This window comes from Dioscorea cayenensis, chromosome 8 (genome assembly GCF_009730915.1).
Source record: "Dioscorea cayenensis subsp. rotundata cultivar TDr96_F1 chromosome 8, TDr96_F1_v2_PseudoChromosome.rev07_lg8_w22 25.fasta, whole genome shotgun sequence".
In the NCBI taxonomy this organism is placed as follows: domain Eukaryota; kingdom Viridiplantae; phylum Streptophyta; class Magnoliopsida; order Dioscoreales; family Dioscoreaceae; genus Dioscorea; species Dioscorea cayenensis.
This window is the reverse complement of record NC_052478.1, coordinates 22,032,136-22,049,671: the sequence shown is the minus strand read 5'-3', so window position 1 is coordinate 22,049,671 and position 17,536 is coordinate 22,032,136. Positions and strand designations below refer to the sequence as shown.

The window sequence follows — 17,536 nt, the reverse complement described above, 5'->3', positions numbered from 1 at the left end:
AATGTGAGCAGTGACCATGTCATGCATCCGAACAATGTGTATAAGTGGGTTGTTATTTCCGATGACACATCCAACATCAAGATATTGGTTTCATCCTTTTGGTACTTGTGCACGCATTGTTTGTTGCAACGTTACCTCCCTTTATGTGGCCACCGCCTTCAACTTCAACTTCAACTTCAACTTCAACTTCACAACTATGTGCGCCTCTCTAAGTGTAGGTGTAGGTGTAGGTGTAGGTGTAGGTATAGGATGATGCTAGTTATTACCATTGCAAATTACTGGGATTTGGCTGGATGGAACTTGCATGATCATCAATCATCATAAAGAATGGCAATGGCCTATTTTAATTTGTGAATCTATCTGTCTTTCTACCAGTAATGGCAGCGGGCACAGACTATATATATATATAATACATGAGCAAGAGCTTGCTTCTCCAACTTATCTATGATATATATATATATATATATTAATTTAAAGATGATAAATAAATCACATTACATAAATTTGTTATTCGTAGACATATGAAATGAAGCACCTTTTGAGTTTGAAAAAGATACCTCACTTATATATTTTAGAAATGAATGTGGCTTGCAGCGCATGTGGCTGCAGCTGGATGACATGCAGCCCAGACTCTTCGGCAGCCTCCTCCTTCCTCCCTATCATTACTTTTTGCCGGCATCTATATATAGATAAGCTATACGTATTATTTACATGCCAGTTTAAATGTATAATAATAATAATAATAATAATAATAATAATAATGCAGCAGAAAGCAGATCATTCATGACTTGCAAGACTGACTGACATGTGCATTACAACGGATTCTAGTCACTTCTTCTCTGGGAATTCCGTTCACTTTAATTCCTGTGAGTGAAGTTGATGGCACGTTGTTAACCATGAAATCCATATTGAATTGAAAGTGGCGGGATCATCTTGGAATCTCCACCAAATTATATTCAATTTAGAACTACTTGCCAACCGCCAGTCCAAACATCTATCCCATCCATATTCTTTCTTCTGAACATAATAATATAAGCGCATGTTGCAATAATTTACACGTAAAGACATCAATTCCAGCTCCATATATGCACACACACACACACACACACATCCCCTCATAGCACCTATGAATGATATAAAAGTTGCGCAAAAAAACCAAGAATCCAATTCTTGTTGCTGAAATTGAGGAAAGCAAGGCAACACAACACATGGACTTCAAGTTTAAGAGCGAGCTCTCATATATAGTAAAGTAAAGCTACAAGACATATATCTGACTTTTCTTTTACTGATGGTTTTCCTATTCCAAATTTCCAATCATCCCTAACCTTCCTTCCAGCCCAAAATAACAAAATTTATCATCAACACATATATCTGAAAATAAATATTCCTTTACAAACACAAGGAACAAACTAGAGGATGAGAAACATAAACAGCAGAAGAAAAGGAAAAGTAAAGGACTACAATATTCCTAAGATGAAGAACAACACCAGTTTCTAGCGGCCTTGTCATCTGTTTCACCTGTGCCCCCTTGCAAAACCACTGTCCTGCCATTCCCCAGTGACGAGCTTTCAAGCTTCTTGTGCTCTTGGGATTGGAAGACCTTCCTCCTCAATATATCATAGATCTCTTTAACAACTGTCTCAAAGGCTGCTTTAACATTGGACGAGTCCAATGCCGAGGTTTCCATGAAGAAGAGGCCTTGAGCCTCAGCTAGTAATTTCCCCTCTGCAGTGCTAACCTCCCTGGCCTCCTCAAGGTCAGTTTTGTTGCCCACCAGAATAGTCACAACATTCATATCAGAGTGAGCTGTTAAAAGTAACAAGACGCATGATGAAATTAAATTAGTTCCTGGATAAAATTGTTTTCCAACAAAATCTTGATCATGATGATGATTCGAGCAAGTAGATATTTCTTCCAAACACGAAACTCTTGCATAAAGAATTAGCCAGACCATTCTATTGTATTGCCCATTGTTTTAACGCAATTTCATTAAAATATCTACTTGCTAGAATAGTCTATTGCCCCATTGTTTCAATGCAATTTCATTAAAATATTCAGAGAACAACAGGTCACAGATTAATATGAATGTAGACATCATCAATCAACACCAAGAAACAATAATTGTCATTTAATTCAAGTTCACCTGTGAGGCAGTTTGATTTGATGCTATTTTAAGGTTAGAGCTTACTGTGAAGTTCATTAAGCCACCGGCCAACACTATCAAATGTCTGCCGCCTGCTGATATCATACACCACCAGCGCTCCAACAGCTCCCCTGTAGTATGCAGATGTCACAGCTCTGAAACGCTCCTGTCCTGCAGTGTCCCAAATCTGAGCTTTGATTTCCCTCCCATCAATGTCCATCTTCTGAGTTTGAAATTCAACTCCAATAGTTGACTTTGAGTTTGGATAGAACTCATTCCGAGCAAATCTGGCGAGTAGATTTGATTTGCCAACAGCAGAGTCACCAATCAGAACAATTTTGAAAAGATAATCCTGGCTTTCTTCCTCATCTCCATAGTAAGCCATCTTCCTATAGCTTATCCCTTTATCAGTGTCTGTGGCAAGTGCTCACAAGAAGGGCATAGGGGACACTGCAATATAGGTTGCTGGTAATACAGCCACAAGAACAAATATGACAACAAAATTTAGAGGATCCAAATGAACATGATAAGCAAAGAAAAATGAATCGGAGATTGTAATGCAAATAAAATATATATAAAAAAGAAAGGTGACAAGATAGATTAGGATTAAATGGTTTGAAATGCTTTCTTAAGCTTGTTAGGGAAAACGTTATCTTCTTTCACAAACAATTTCTACCACACCTTTCTTCCCCTAATGGCAGAGCAGTTCACAACATTTGTCAAGATTTCCAAGCACAAACAAGCCCCAGATGGAACAAACTAATGTACTGCAGTTGAACAGAGAATAAGAAGCACTTCGCAGCACATTGCGGATACATACGCAATTCAAAGTCATGGTGCCAGCGTGACATCTTCCTTCTTGCAGATAAAGATGTTCTCATAAACTAAACTAAATAGTATGCACTTCTAAATAGAAACATCTTAATCATCATTAACCAGAAGTACGATCACTAAAACCATTACCATTATCATCAACCCATTTTACAGCATAAAGCATGGTCAAGAAGATCCCAAAGCAACGAACAGATAAATATAGATAATTTTTTACTTTAAGTAAGACCTTTCAAAGGTGGCACCTCAAAAACAACCCATGCAGATTCATGATGAAAGAGGGGCTTGCCAAAAATATTTTAAAAGTCAGAACCATACATGCAAGTCTATGCCATTGCTGCCAAGATTAAGCATCATGTAAAGTTATGGTCTAGTGCTGGGTCCCAACATCAAATTCAACATGTCAAGATGAATTAAAGATTTTTATTTCCCTACTTTGCCCTATCCATGCCTGTCATAGTTAATTCTTCAAGTCAAATAGGAACAAATTATTTATTTCTTGTTCTTGAGGAACAATTATTCTGCCATGGGCAAGCTTCAAATTGGAAAATCAATATCACTTCAGCAATACTATCTCCCATCATTGTTCCTTAGCCACAAAGCTGAGTAACAATGTGTTACAAAAAATTATTGATATAGCACCCAACCATTTCAATATTGGGCATGCTAGGGGTGAAGTGTCTTCATCTATGATTGCTGAGTCAAAGCAATGCCATTGCCACGGCCACACAACTCAACCTTAAAAGTAAAGAAGAATAACAAGGGAACGAATGAAGGCAGCACAATAAAAATTTCCAACATATGTCACATAATAAGGCTTCTGCCCTTAAACTGATGATATGATCACTTGATGTTCATGATCATATCACCCGTCCACTATGTGCTTCAGGAAGGCCAAAAGGTTTATAATGCCAAAAACCCATCTCATTCAACAAAATCAAGCTAGTTGGAATACCCACCTACTGGCACCCAATACCACAGTATGTTATGCAGGCTATGATCAGCACTAAAAAAGTGTGGTTCGTCCAGATACAAATTACAAAATAAAAAAATGGATCCTTGAAATCAACTACCTTACCTTATTCGGGAAGAAAATATGTGAAACTCAGCTACAGTGTGAGGCCTGACCTGTCAGTTACAAATTTACAAGTTAGAAAAACAGAGATTCGAAATAGCAGCCCAAAATGGCGTCCATGCACACACAATCAAAAAAGAAAAAGAAGATATAATTGACACCATAATGCAAACTGTTATCAAATAAGACCAAAATCTAAACTAGTATTGTTTACACGCTTATAAACTCACTGAAAATGCTATATTAAAAAACAGGCTCTTGATGAAGGAACAATAGAAGAACATAAACAATTTACGTATAAATAGATAACGCTTCTAGACACCAGGCGATGACAAGCTGGCACCCAAATGTAATAAGTCAGCAAAAAAATTGTCAAGAAAGATGCACATTTTTCTTGTCATTGTTGAAATAATTGAGAAAAAAAAAAAAATCCAACCTTCACAGTATGATGCACATTAGTCCATAAAGATAAAGCTCTCATTTTTAAAGCCAGCTTTTCAATTTTCAACTACATAAAAGCAAGGTCATGACGTACATATTCAATTCAACTACAATACGCACGGAAGACAAAGGTTAGCAGCATTCCCTGTATTGGTTGACAATTCTACCAGTTTGTAAAGAGGAAAGATTGGGTATTGGTTTCAAAAATAGGCCCAAATCGCGATAACCCCAAAATTTGGACAACTCCTCCGTGCTCGTGCCAAGATGAGAAAGCCAATGCATGCATTTCCCATCCAACAGCATATAGATTTTCCAGGATTCTTCTTGGGGATGACAACGAAAGCACAAAGGGAGTACAATTGCAGGAGAAGAAAAAAAAAACCCAGAAAAAAGGATAGAAGAGAACTGACTCACAATGAATCGGAATTGGAATTGAAAATGAAGAAGCGGCCTCGTCTCTGGTTGGTTTATAAGATTGATGAAGATGATGACGATGATTGTGAATGAGGTATTCGAAGAAGCAGATGCAAGGCAAGGCAAGGCAAGGCAAGGCAAAAATAGGGCTTTTTTTTATATTGTCGTTGTCTTTGTTTTTGGGTCACGAACTCGTGGGTGGGAAAGAGAGAGAAAGAGAGAGAGTCAGATTGATTACTTTGGGGGGAGAACGGGCTCAGGCATCAAGGTAGACGAGAGAAGGCGGTGTAACCGAAGAAATAAATAGGCACAACACCAGCTAATAATATATAAATAAATTAAATAAATCATTTAATAAAAATTCCTTTTTTTCCTTTTTTTATTTCTATTTAATTTAGTAATGAGAATAAATAAAATAAATAGAAAGGTGGTACCTGGGAAGTGAGATTCTTAATTGAAATTGAAATTGAAATGAATGATAAGATGTGGGAGGGGAGCATGAAGAAGTGGATGATTGGAGAGGGTAAAGAAATTTAAAAGTGATCTCTTCTTCCTTGTTCCCAAGAATGAAAATTGGCTTGTTGTGTTCGTGCGTGGATGATCCCTTGCTTGGCCTTCACCCAAAGATTTGTTTGTCCCTGTCCTTGTCCACTCGTAAAGCATTATGGCCCCACCAACGCACTCATCTATCCACACCGCCCTCTAAATCGGAGGGACGGGGACGAACCATGCCTCACCCTCACCCACCCCTATGCCTTTTGCATTCCCATTTGCGTTTCGAGCCCCACGTCTTTAGCCTTTTTTTTTTTACTGTAATTATTTATTAACATGTTTTCAATTCTGGCATTCTGTTTCAGGACACGCTCGGAATAGTAAAAAATATTATTATTATTATTATTACTACTACTATTACTGCCAGTAAAGATTAATGGATTACTTGTAAATGTAGTTGGTTTGTGTCAGAGAGAAAGAAAGATACGATGGATCCAAGTAAGGAATAAGTATGCACATTGCACACAAACACACACACTATTGGAATAAGGAGGACTGTTGCTCCTCGTGAACCTGCAAACCAAACTGATGAATATATATTGGAAGAACTAATGAAATGGATTGATTCATCTGATGAGTCAAATCATATGGTTGGGATTTGCCATGTGACAATATAACAGTGAAGTAGCAATAGAGTGAAGTGGAGTCAGACATGCTTGACACGTCCTCGCCTTGGAGCTGCAGCCTGCCTAGTGCCTACACCATATCTATAGTAGAGGATGTTTATGTGTTACATAATAATAATAATAATAATAATAATAATAATAAAACATGTCGACCGGGCTAAACCCAAAGTTTGTCCGTCACGTCCCTATGGACCATACAAGAGCCAAATCTGGGGCCAAAATCTCCTGGGTGGATTTTGGGTGGGTGCGCAACCTAGACCCAATAAATAAATAAATAAATAAATAACTATATATATATGGGTAGGCCTGCAACTGTGGTTGATGGAGCTTGTCCTAGCACGTTGGACCACTGCAACTGCGACTGCAAATACAAAGTCTGACCGGATTCGGAACAGTGACGGCTCATATACATTATGATCAAATCAAATGGATATGTGATGATCTCATGCCATGGATTCCTCTTCTTCTTCACGCTTTTCATGTAAGACCCGCCAGATCCATCCGATCATATGGTTCAGATTCCAACATTGGCATTCTATTTCCATGGAAATCAGTGAAGTTGAGACCCAGTGAGTAAGTGAGTGAATGAGAGTTTGATCCAGGTTCCGTTAATTTGCACTAATTAGACTGGAGTCACGAGATCTGTTTTGGTTTTGGTTTGGTAAATTAAAATAAAGGCAAGCATGAAGCATACATTGATTGATTGTTAGTGCAAGACTACAAGTGGGCAATGGCAATAGTCCAAATGGAGTATGGAGTCTATGGACCAACCCCCAACCTCTTCATGGTTGTTTAATTTTGTCATTGAATGTGGTGGTAGACTAGTAATGGTGCAGAGGGGGGACCAAATGTATACTAGGTCCAACCAAGGCTTTTAACTTAAATGAACAGAATGGGATGGGATGGCCACCATTTGTTCCTCCCTTGTGTACGTATATAAACCCTGTCCACCCTTTTGCTGTAGTGTTGAGCCCCCTACTGCTACTGCTAGTGCTACTGCTAGTGCTAGTTCTAGTATTATTATGTTCATGCATGCCCTGTCTCAACAAAACAAAGACCATTATTAACTCGCATTGTCACCATCCTTCCGTTTCCTGGTCTCCCTTGGCGGGGCACGTTTACATATAACCAGATTCTCATCAATGTCCCGAAAAACAAACACAAATTTAATTAGCACAGGACAATAAGTTCATGAGAGGTCCAAGGAAAACAGAGAACCAGGATTCTTGATTCTTACTTGTTAGTATAGTTAATAGTTAATTGTGAGTAATTGTTAATGAGAGGTCCATGAGTTGATTCCATCAGATGGCTCCTGCCTCCTGTCCTGTCCTTGGGGAGTGGGGGTGGCTGCATTTATATAGTGCATTTGAGTGCATGGGGGAAAGGAAGCCAAGTTGTGCTTGGCTTTAACTATTGCCCTGTCTTGTCTTCATACTTCAAGCTTATCAATATATCTGCATATAATTAAAGAATAATAATTTAAAGACAAATGAAAGCAAATGGTGTGAGATGGTAGTGGCCTAGAAATTGGAGGACATGCTGTGGCTAGGGAGGTAGAAAGTGATGGTCCCTAGCAAGGGCCTGAATGATGTGTAAGGGTGGGAAAATCCAAGCCAGAAAAATGTGTCAATGCGCTGCTGCATGTTTCAATCACAAAACACAATGTCCTTCTGCTTCAAATGTTGTGCTAATCGCTGTCTTTTCTTCATCAAGACCAAGACCAAAGCCAAAGAATGGTCACCACTGCCACCAATGCCCTGCTTCTTATCACACATCGATCACATAACACTATGATATTTATATTAATATATTTGCTTGTCCCCTTGTTCTGTAACTGTTGCTGCTGCTGCTGCTGCTGCTCGTTCTTCTCCTTCTTCCTATACTCTTTTAGTTTTTGCACTGAACTTTGATGGACTTATCGAACTATGGTTTTGAAAAAACCAGACAAGCAAGTACATATGTAAGCGAGCCAATATATCACATAGGAACAAGGTGGCAGATGGACAGCACCTGTTGCGCCGCGCGTTCAACTTGGGTTAATTCTCAGCAGTGTTTAGAATGCATTAATTACAAGATATATGACCAGAAATCAAAACAACAGTTTTTTTTAGATAAACTGGTGCTTCACCAGTGACCAGCCTATTTCTTAACAGATGTTTTATTTGCTGCCGGTTAAGGTTTTTTTTTAAAAAAAAAAAAATGAATAAGCAACGAATTTGTTAAGTGTGAGGAAAGGATCAATGATTATACATGAAAAGGAATAGATAAATATAAATAGCGAGCTGCGAGCAGCAGCATCATCATATGATGAGCTCAACTTTTTTTCAAAATAAGCTTCAGATTTTTCAAATGTTATCCTGTTACCGGTTATTATTTTACCTCCCAAAAGTACTACAAAAGCATTTATGTGAAAAATGTAATGTTATGTTCAAGAATTCCACATTGCATGCGTGACAAATCTGAATCACTTGGATGTTTAGATGAGCAAACGAGAGACCGGCTCATGAGTTCAAAGTTTAAACGAAGATGATTTGGAGATAATAATAAAGACAACGGATTTATTTTTTTTTATTTTTTTTTTATTATTTTTTTTTTTGGTATTTAATGCAAATGCAAAGAGTGCAAATTCAGACAGTTTAATTAAAAAAGGGAAACATGAGACAGAATGGAAATTATTGCTTTGAATTGGGGCTGCAACCAGGAATAACTTAACGAAGGCCTTGTAATGTTATCTGCTGCTAAGAAGATCTTTGCACCCTAATGTTCACATCTCAATATTGACTGATGCATCTTGGATTGATAGAGATTTATTTTGTGGTCTAGGTTTCCATTATTCTGGGAGGTAAAGAGTGTCAAACATCCTCACAAGTCACAAGAGCTTCAAGTGATATTAAACATTCAAGCCTAGAAGCTGAGCTCGCATCTATTCAATTGTATCTTCTGTTTAAGTTTGTTTTTGTTGTCAGCTAGCTCCTTGGGAATTCTTTTGTAATTTTAAAAAAATAAAATAAAATAAAATCTTTGCACCAATTTCACCAGAATGTGCTAAAAGAACTGCAGTTTAATGGGTATGCATATGGCTTTGGATGTTACCTTCTCTCAATTAATTGTGGATGCTGATTGCATGTTACTAATCTCTCAATTATGGAACTTGAGTACTTTTCTAACACACCTCCAGTGTGTTTGCTAATTGAAGACATACTTTACCTGAGGAGATGTTTTACATCTTGTTCCTTTGCTTTTGTTAGAAGAGCGAGCAATCAATTAAGTGCTCCATTGTCTAGCTAAGTGGGATTTTAGTCTAACTGATTTTGTATGTCTTCATTAAGGGGTGTTCTTCCCTAGCTCGTCAAGTTATTCACAGGGACTTGCCTTAATGTTTATTTGGAGGCAAACAAAATTTATATCGTTAATTTGCTTGTGTTTTTGAAGAACCTCTCCAACTGGGGAAGCTATGTATTAAAAGTAAACGAAGACAAAGATACTAATCTGAGAACTAAACACAAAACTAGAAACATAATTAAAAGCTAAAACCGAAACTACGAAATGATTTCATAATCCAAAACGGAAGGTCTTTGCCGAATAGAAAAAGATTGAGCTGATGATGTATTAGTCCGTAAGTTGCGAGGTTGGCTGCCGGATATCCGTCCAGCGAGGGTATAATGTGTATTTGGGGATGACCGCATGCGTCGAGTAAGAACTTAAGGTTGCTAACTTGAGCCTCGAATCGCCACGAAGAGATGTGATCCGAGCAATTCAGGAGTTGTATGACGGCAGCGTGATCGCAAAGAACATGCTTCACCGGGATGTGGAGATCCAGCGCGGCTTGAAGAGCGACTTCCACAGCAATAATTGCGTCCAAATGCCGGTTAGAAAATTGTCTGGAGGAGCTGCCAGCAAGAGAAATTTTATAATTAGCGTTTGAAAAAAAGAATCCTGTTGAACTTACCCCGGTGGATTGATCAGATGCTGCATGAGAGAACAAGAAGTAGTCATCCTCGGAAGAGAAGTTGGACAGCATGAGTTTTCTACCCAACATTTTAGAATTACACCAATGGTATTCTTCAACATGAGCAACAGCTTTGGAGACAATGCTGGAAAAGATGGGACGAGTGTCCCTGAAAATATAATCACAACGGCACACCCAAATAAACAAAGCACAAGCAGCAATGACTGCTAAATTGAACTTGGAATGCTTATGCTCAATAACCCAATTACCAGAAGAAAAGCCACCAGAGAAATTAAAGGAGGATTTAAGGATTCTGTTTACATGCTCCCAAATTTCTCTAATTCTATCGCATTGATAAAGAATGTGATCAATAGTTTCATGATGGATACCACAGAAAACACAGGGATTGTCAGGACCAAGGTGAATGCTGTGCAGGAAAACAGAAGTGGATAGCCTGCCTCTCAAACAAAGCCAAATGAAGTGTTTTATTTTGGGAGCAACAGGAATGCTCCAAATAATATTCCAACCAATCCAATCATTGTAACAAACAGGATGCTTATTCAACGTGTGATAAACAGCTGAAGATATTTTGATATTAGAAGCATTAGAGAACCAAATCCAATGATTCTCAGAGTTTTGATTGATAGTAACTGAAGGCAACTCCAAATTATCAGCAGTATTACCAAAGATATGACTAAATTCATAAACAGACCAGTGATCAGAAGAAGTAAAATCAGAAAGAGAAATCCCATTCAAATCAACATTCATGTTAAGATAAGTAGGCTTAAGTGCAAGTGGGATCTCAAACAGCCAAGGGTCCCAGAGAAAAGAGGTGTTTAGAGGATTAACATTATTGATTTTGCAATGATTTTTGATAACAAATGCAGATTTGCATAAACCCCTGAAGAACCAAGAGCATTTGGCCGGGACAGGATCAAGCCAGAAATTCATTTCACCATATTTATGAAGCACAATATCAACCCAAAGACAATCATGCTTGTTTAAGTATTTGAAAATGTTTTTAGACATAAGAGAATGCTTGGCAAGGTGAATATTTTTGATACCTAAGCCCCCATCAGACTTACCTTCGGATATAATACTCCAACTCACATTGTGGATGCCCTTTCCATTACCATTCCTGGACCAGAAGAACTTTCTCACAACTTTGGAAATGTCAGTCAGGATTGAATCAGGGATGGGATAAACTATAAGAGTGTAAACAAGAATTGCTAACATGACAGAATTGATCATGATCTCTTTGGCAGCAGGGGAAAGGTGATACTTGGACCATTTAAAAGCTAAGCAAGAGACTTTATCAATCAGTGGCTGAAAAGTAATCGGAGCTAACCTTTTAGGAGAAATAAAAACCCCTAGATACTTGAAAGGGAAAGAGTCTTGCCTGAGATGCAAAACGTTACAAATCCGACTGATAATATGCTTATTCATCCAAGAAGGGAAGTAAATTTTGGATTTAGTATAGTTAGGAAACTCGCCAGAGTAATTGCCGTAAATTTTTAAGCAAGTGCAAACGTTTCGAGCAGACTTTTCACGGTAGCATGGGTGATAAGAATTAAATCATCCGCATACATTAAGTGATTGAAATTTTTGACTCGAGAGAGTTATTAAAGCCGTGGGATGAGATTGCGTCAAGACCCGAAGTTGAGCAAGGTAGTGAGAGTTTGAGACACAATAATGAACAAGTAAGAAGAAATGGGATCACCTTGCCGCACTCCTCTAGAAGAACAGAACCATGGAGATGGGTTACCATTAACTAGAAGAGAAAATGAACAAGCCTTAAGACAAGATTCAATCCAAGAGACCCAGAGTTGGGGAAAATTCATTTTCCTAAGAATGGTAAGAATTGCACTCCAATTGATGGTATCGTATGCCTTTTCGATATCAATTTTAAGAATCATCCTAGGGGGGCTATTAGTATCAGACTCAATCGAATGAACAACCTCTTGCACGGCAATGATGTTATCGGAAGAGCACCTAGAAGACACAAAACCAACTTGCTCTCGACCAATGATGCTTTGGGAAGAACTCTTTTGAGTCTATTAGCAAGCAACTTAGAAAGAACTTTGAAACACACATTGCAAAGAGAAATGGGACGAAAATCTGAAACCGTTTTAGGACTATCTTTTTTATGAATGAGAACGACGAAAGTTTTACCCCAAGATGAAGGGATGAAAGAAGTTTTGAAAAAGTATTGAATAGCCTTAAAAAAAGATGGATACCCACGATAGACCAATAAGCTTTGAAAAAAACTCCACATTAAAACCGTCGGGTCCGGGGGACTTACGCAAGGAAGATCAAGCAAAGATTGATGGACTTCCTCGAGAGTAACATTGCGGATAAGGAAATCGCTATCAGAATCGGAGATTCTGGGAATATCAGGTGGAAGCTCGTCCAAATTGATGCAGATATTATCCGAAGGGCTGCTCCAGAGATTTTTATAATAATTTGTAAAAGCTTGTTCAACGCCGTTGGGATCCCTATAAACAATACCATTAACATCCTCGATTTGAGAAATGTGATTGAAATGAGAACGGGTTCGATAAATAGCATGAAAGAAGCTAGTGTTTTTGTCGCCGTCAGAGACCCAGCTTAAACGAGCACGCTGAGCCCATTTAATGTTGCTCTGGCGTTGAAGAGCGGAAAGTTTAGCATAATTTGCTTGTGTTGATCCAAAAGCAACCCTCCCTCCCTGGCATAGGTAAATTTATTGGAAACATTTGATTTTTAAGAAAAAAAAATATATATGTATATATATTTTTGCAAATTTAAAAATAATTGAGTATTGAGAAAAAATAGATATATTTGAAAATATTTTGAATAATTAAATAATAATTTATAAGCAATAATTATAAATTTTACCAATAATATTTTGGTTTATGATATCAGGTCCTTTCTATCAGGTATATAAATTATACTAAAAAAAATTTACTTATACAGTTATACAAAATAAGAGCAAAGATGTGTGAGATATTAATTCTATACTTACACAAATCACAACGTAACCTGTAGATTTTGTTAAAAGTAAAACAAAAAAAATCACAAAAGTTTTCATAAAATTCACTTACTTGAAAGCTTAATCAAATATTTTATTATATACTAGAATACTAGTTGTTAAAAATAACATTGTTTACTAATATTTTCTTAATAAGGTATTAATAAATGCTAGAGTCATAAATAGAAGTGGAAATTGTCAAAAACACCCCCTAAATTTGCCATATTACCAAAAACACCCCGTTAGTTTTGTACTCCCCAAATACCCCTGCCTTTTTAATTCTATGTTTTTCAACCCAAAAAAAAAAAAGGATGTCAACAGAGTGAATTTCAAATTTTATGGACGGAAATGCCCTTGCATGGGGAGTCATGACTGCAGCCATTTCGGCGGTATAAGAGGAAGTGGGTGGGGGGGGGTTTCCGTATGGTAACCCCAAGAGAGGAATTTCATCGAGTCAGCTATCGAATTTTTTTCTCAACTCGCGTCTTCGCTTTTTCCATTTCCAAGCTGCCTCCGAGTTGTCTCTCATCGCGCAACCTCCGTAATTGCAGACTTTTTTTCCTTTCCACCGGTATCTCGAAGGAGAAGTCCCACGCAAGTAGTTGGCATTTAATCTGTTTGCAATCTAAGGTATTGAGTATGGTTTTATGGTAACTATTCCATTACAAAAGAAAGATTTTTTTCGGTTTCGTTTTGTGCTCATATTTTTGTTGGAAGATATTGAAGTCTGCAGGGGGATTTCTCGGCTGGGGTTTTGTTAGTCTGTAGGGCAATTTCTCGGCTAGGGTTTTGTGTTGTTTTGCGCTTTCGTCTGTATACACTATCGAAATAGTTATTTCGATTGTTATGATTTGTGTAATATTTATAATATACATTTCCCCTTTCATTTGATATGGTTGCAGTTTTGCAAATGAGGTTTACGTTTAAGAAATGAGATGTTACAGTTTAAATTTTCTTGTCTCTGTTTAAGTATTATTGTCTCTGTTTAATAAACTAGGTCTCTGTTTAACAATTGATATCTCTATTTAATAACTGAAGGTTACCATTTAAAATCTTATATTTTCTCTTAAACATTTGTCAATAGTGCATGTTGAATGTGTTGTTATTGTCGCAGGCTTGTGACTATGGCGGTCAACCTAGTTAATGGGCGATGTTATTTGACACCGGTAGTGGAGACCTTAGCTGAATTGAAAGATAACATGACCCCTCGACACTGGGAGATCATCCGAAGGACACCGTTTGCAGCATTCACTGAGCTGGAAACTATATACCAAGAGAGGGCCCTTCTTGATCCTCTACTGCAAAGGTACGATGGTCGCACCAATAAATTCAGGATCGGGAAAAGCCTGCTGAGTTTCAGGCCTCAGGATGTGGCCCTCGTTCTTGGTCTGCGTTGCGATGGCGACGAAGTCGTGTTTCAGAAGAAGAAAACCCGCTCAGCGTTCGAAGGGAGGTATTTATCAAAAACCTACGAGAGACACAGAGACTCCATCTAGAGCACTCTTGTTCAACTTGTTTGATAGAGGGGGGAAGAAGATAATTTTGTCAAACTCCTAATGGTGCACCTCATGGGTACAGTCCTCTTCCCAAATAAATCATGCTCGGTTCCGAACTGGATCGTTGATTATGTCGATGATCTACCCGCCATGGGGCGATACGCATGGGCGCAGACGACGCACAAGTGGCTGATGGAGGACATTCCACACGCAGCCGCTCGAGTACAAGATAGATGCGCCGGGAAGAAGACCAACACAGGATATATTAAGGGGTGCTCGGTCCCGCTTAACATATGGTTTTACGAGCTGACCGGAACGGGAAAGAAAGTCCGTTTTGGCAAGATCCCAAGGATGCTGTGCTACGGTGAAAGTAGTTACATGAAGCAAGCGACGGTAGAAACCAATTTGTTATCGCTCGAAGAAAAAGAGGTAATAAATCATGGACAATGTTTAACAGAAGTCTTTAATGTTTAACCATTTTATTTAGCGTTTAACTTTATTATTTATAGTTTAAAATTTATTCATAAAGGTGTAAATATTTTGTTCTCCGTTTAACTTTAAAATTTACATATGTTAGTTTCCTGAGCTGGTTCTGGCGAAAGCTGAAGAAGAAATATTTGTTGGGGCCAACCGACGGATGGATGCTTTTGCTCCGGAACCACTTGCTCGAAGGCAGGATGAGAGGGTAGCCTCTATCGTGCGCGCTCAACGCCGTTCTCCTACTTTCAGCCCACCACGCGCACGCATTCCTCGACGTCGGATAAGCACTCCCCCACCCCTACCACGACAACGATAGTCCCCCCAATTGTGGCAGCCTCCCCGACCATGGCAGCCCCTCCGACCGTGGCAGCCCCACCGACTATCTTAGGCGAAGATGTCACTGCAACTCTTATGCAGGCGTGCCAGATATTGATGACCGAGTTTCCTCGCTTGTCGCTCGTGTTGAGGCACTGGAAGGACGTTCACAACCGACTGCGTCGTCCCTCCAAAGAAATGAACCACCCGGGACGGACGAGCCGTCGGAATTTGACGACGATGACATCATCGGGGTGGCCATTCCAAGACGGCCACATTCGAAGAGACTTGCGAAAAAGAGGAGAACAATACTGCCTCTGTCTCCACCGCCGGGTGACGATGAAACAATAGCAACACCATCGGGCGATCGATGTTATATCGAGTCTGCCGTCGAGATGATATGGCCATGACGGTGGAGGACATCGTAGATGATGTGGCCGTTGCCGCGGTTGAGAAGATCGTTTACTCCCTTGTTAACGAAATCCCCGACCCGGTGGAACCGGCTGCCGAGATTGCGGCATCAAAGATGGACACAATCCATGAAGAACAAGAACAAGCTAAGGGTGTGTCTCCCGTTGATGTTGTTGCCGTGGCCACGGCTGAGAAGATCGTTGAATTTGTTTCCGTGGCCGTGGTGGACAGTACCGCATCGAAGCCAGACACAATCCAACAACAACAACAACCATGTAAGGATGTGTCTGCGGTTGATGCTGTCGCCGTCCCCGCATCGAAGGAAGATGCTGCTGGTGCTCAACACCGTGAAGGCTCAACGACAGTGCCCCATGAAGACCCCGACCGAGCAACGAGGGAGATGATCAAGGCCAATCAAAATTGTGACAAGACGGCTCGGCAAGTCTTCGTTCTGAAGAAGAAAAAATAGGTTGGCCAATCGCGTCTTAACAAATACGAGCAGGAGTTGATAAGGATCTTCCTTAACTGCCGTATGGACAGGTAAGTTTAAAGTTTTCGTGATAGTGTTTAAAGTTTTTATGATAGTGTTTAACTTTTTTGTGATAGTGTTTAAATGTTTATATGTTATCATTTAATTTATATACTTAACGTTTATTTATTTATAATATCATTTGAGCATTGATAACATCATTTAAATATTTAGAATATGGTCTAATTATATCTGTTATCGTTTAATCTCAGCACTGTCGTGTGGAAGAATGACGCTGTCAGCACCACACGGGACAAATTATACACGCTGCTTGAGAGTAAGGAGATGGTGACAGATGATGTGATGGACGCTTTTGTATGCATAATACAAAAGTCGATGAGCAAAGTGCCATATCCCTACAAAAAGCGCGCCTCCATCACAAGACCGCTGGCACTGTTTATGTCAAAGCAGGATGACGCACATGAAACAACTATGGTTATGATCGGAGATGTTGTGCGCAGCTTGCATGAAGTTTAAATTGTCATCCTCCCGATAATAATGAATGCCCACTTCCATGTCGTCGTCCTTGACAATGACAAACAAGAATACATGCATTATTCTTCATGCGTGGGATACGAAACAGACGCGTTGGACATGGTAAGTTCTTTAATTATGTCAGATTGATAGTGTTTGTTATTTAATCGGTATCTTAATCTCAACTTGCATATCTCGACAGCGGAATCTATTCGATACGGCTGTCGATATGCAGTTCGGCGAGTCGGCGACCGCAAAGTACCCACTCGTTTACGACATGGAAACCCCACGGCAAAAACAAGGAAGCGTCGATTGCACCGTCTATGTCATGCGGTTTATCGAGCAATTACTTTAGGGTGAGAAGCTACGGCTACCGCAGACAGACGTCCCTTACCTGAGATTAAAGTATGTTACCGGCATACTTAAGGAGCGGAGGGCAGCCGGCGTCCATGAGAAAGGGGGGTCATCCGAAGCGGGTTAAATTTTGATTTCGCAGGACAGGACTTGTATATGTTAATGTCAATTTTGTTTTCGAATGTAAACCAGGACAAATTCCATTCAAATTCAATTCATTTTTTAATTGTAAAGTTAGACTAAATTCCATTCAAATTCAATTTATTGTTTAATTTACAATGTCATTGTTTACATTTCAGTTTAAATGTTTAACTTTACCATCTATCGTTTAAATATCAGTTTGAAACATTTAACATTACAGTTTCTCTGTTTAAAATAACACTGTCTCTGTTTAAATAACCGATAACACTATAAAGAATAAGAGTTTAAGTATGAA

The 17,536-nt window shown here is 39.0% G+C and overlaps 1 protein-coding gene across 5 annotated transcripts; it reads right to left on the bottom strand.

Moving 5' to 3' along the window:
• Positions 1-1,202: 1,202 nt before the first annotated feature.
• Positions 1,203-5,437, bottom strand: LOC120267406 (ras-related protein RABA5a). Of its 5 annotated transcripts, none has more exons than XM_039275044.1 (4): positions 5,339-5,437; positions 4,053-4,102; positions 2,189-2,593; positions 1,203-1,806 (listed from the first exon to the last, which is right to left on the bottom strand). In XM_039275044.1, the coding sequence occupies exons 3-4, from the start codon at positions 2,526-2,528 to the stop codon at positions 1,469-1,471; spliced, it is 678 nt and encodes a 225-aa protein (XP_039130978.1). In that variant the 5' UTR covers positions 2,529-2,593; positions 4,053-4,102; positions 5,339-5,437; the 3' UTR covers positions 1,203-1,468. The 5 variants fall into 5 exon arrangements, with proteins under 5 accessions (XP_039130978.1, XP_039130977.1, XP_039130975.1 ...); XM_039275043.1 differs by lacking the exon at positions 5,339-5,437 and adding an exon at positions 4,905-5,205; XM_039275041.1 differs by having other exon boundaries at positions 1,204-1,806; positions 2,189-2,608.
• Positions 5,438-17,536: the final 12,099 nt, after the last annotated feature.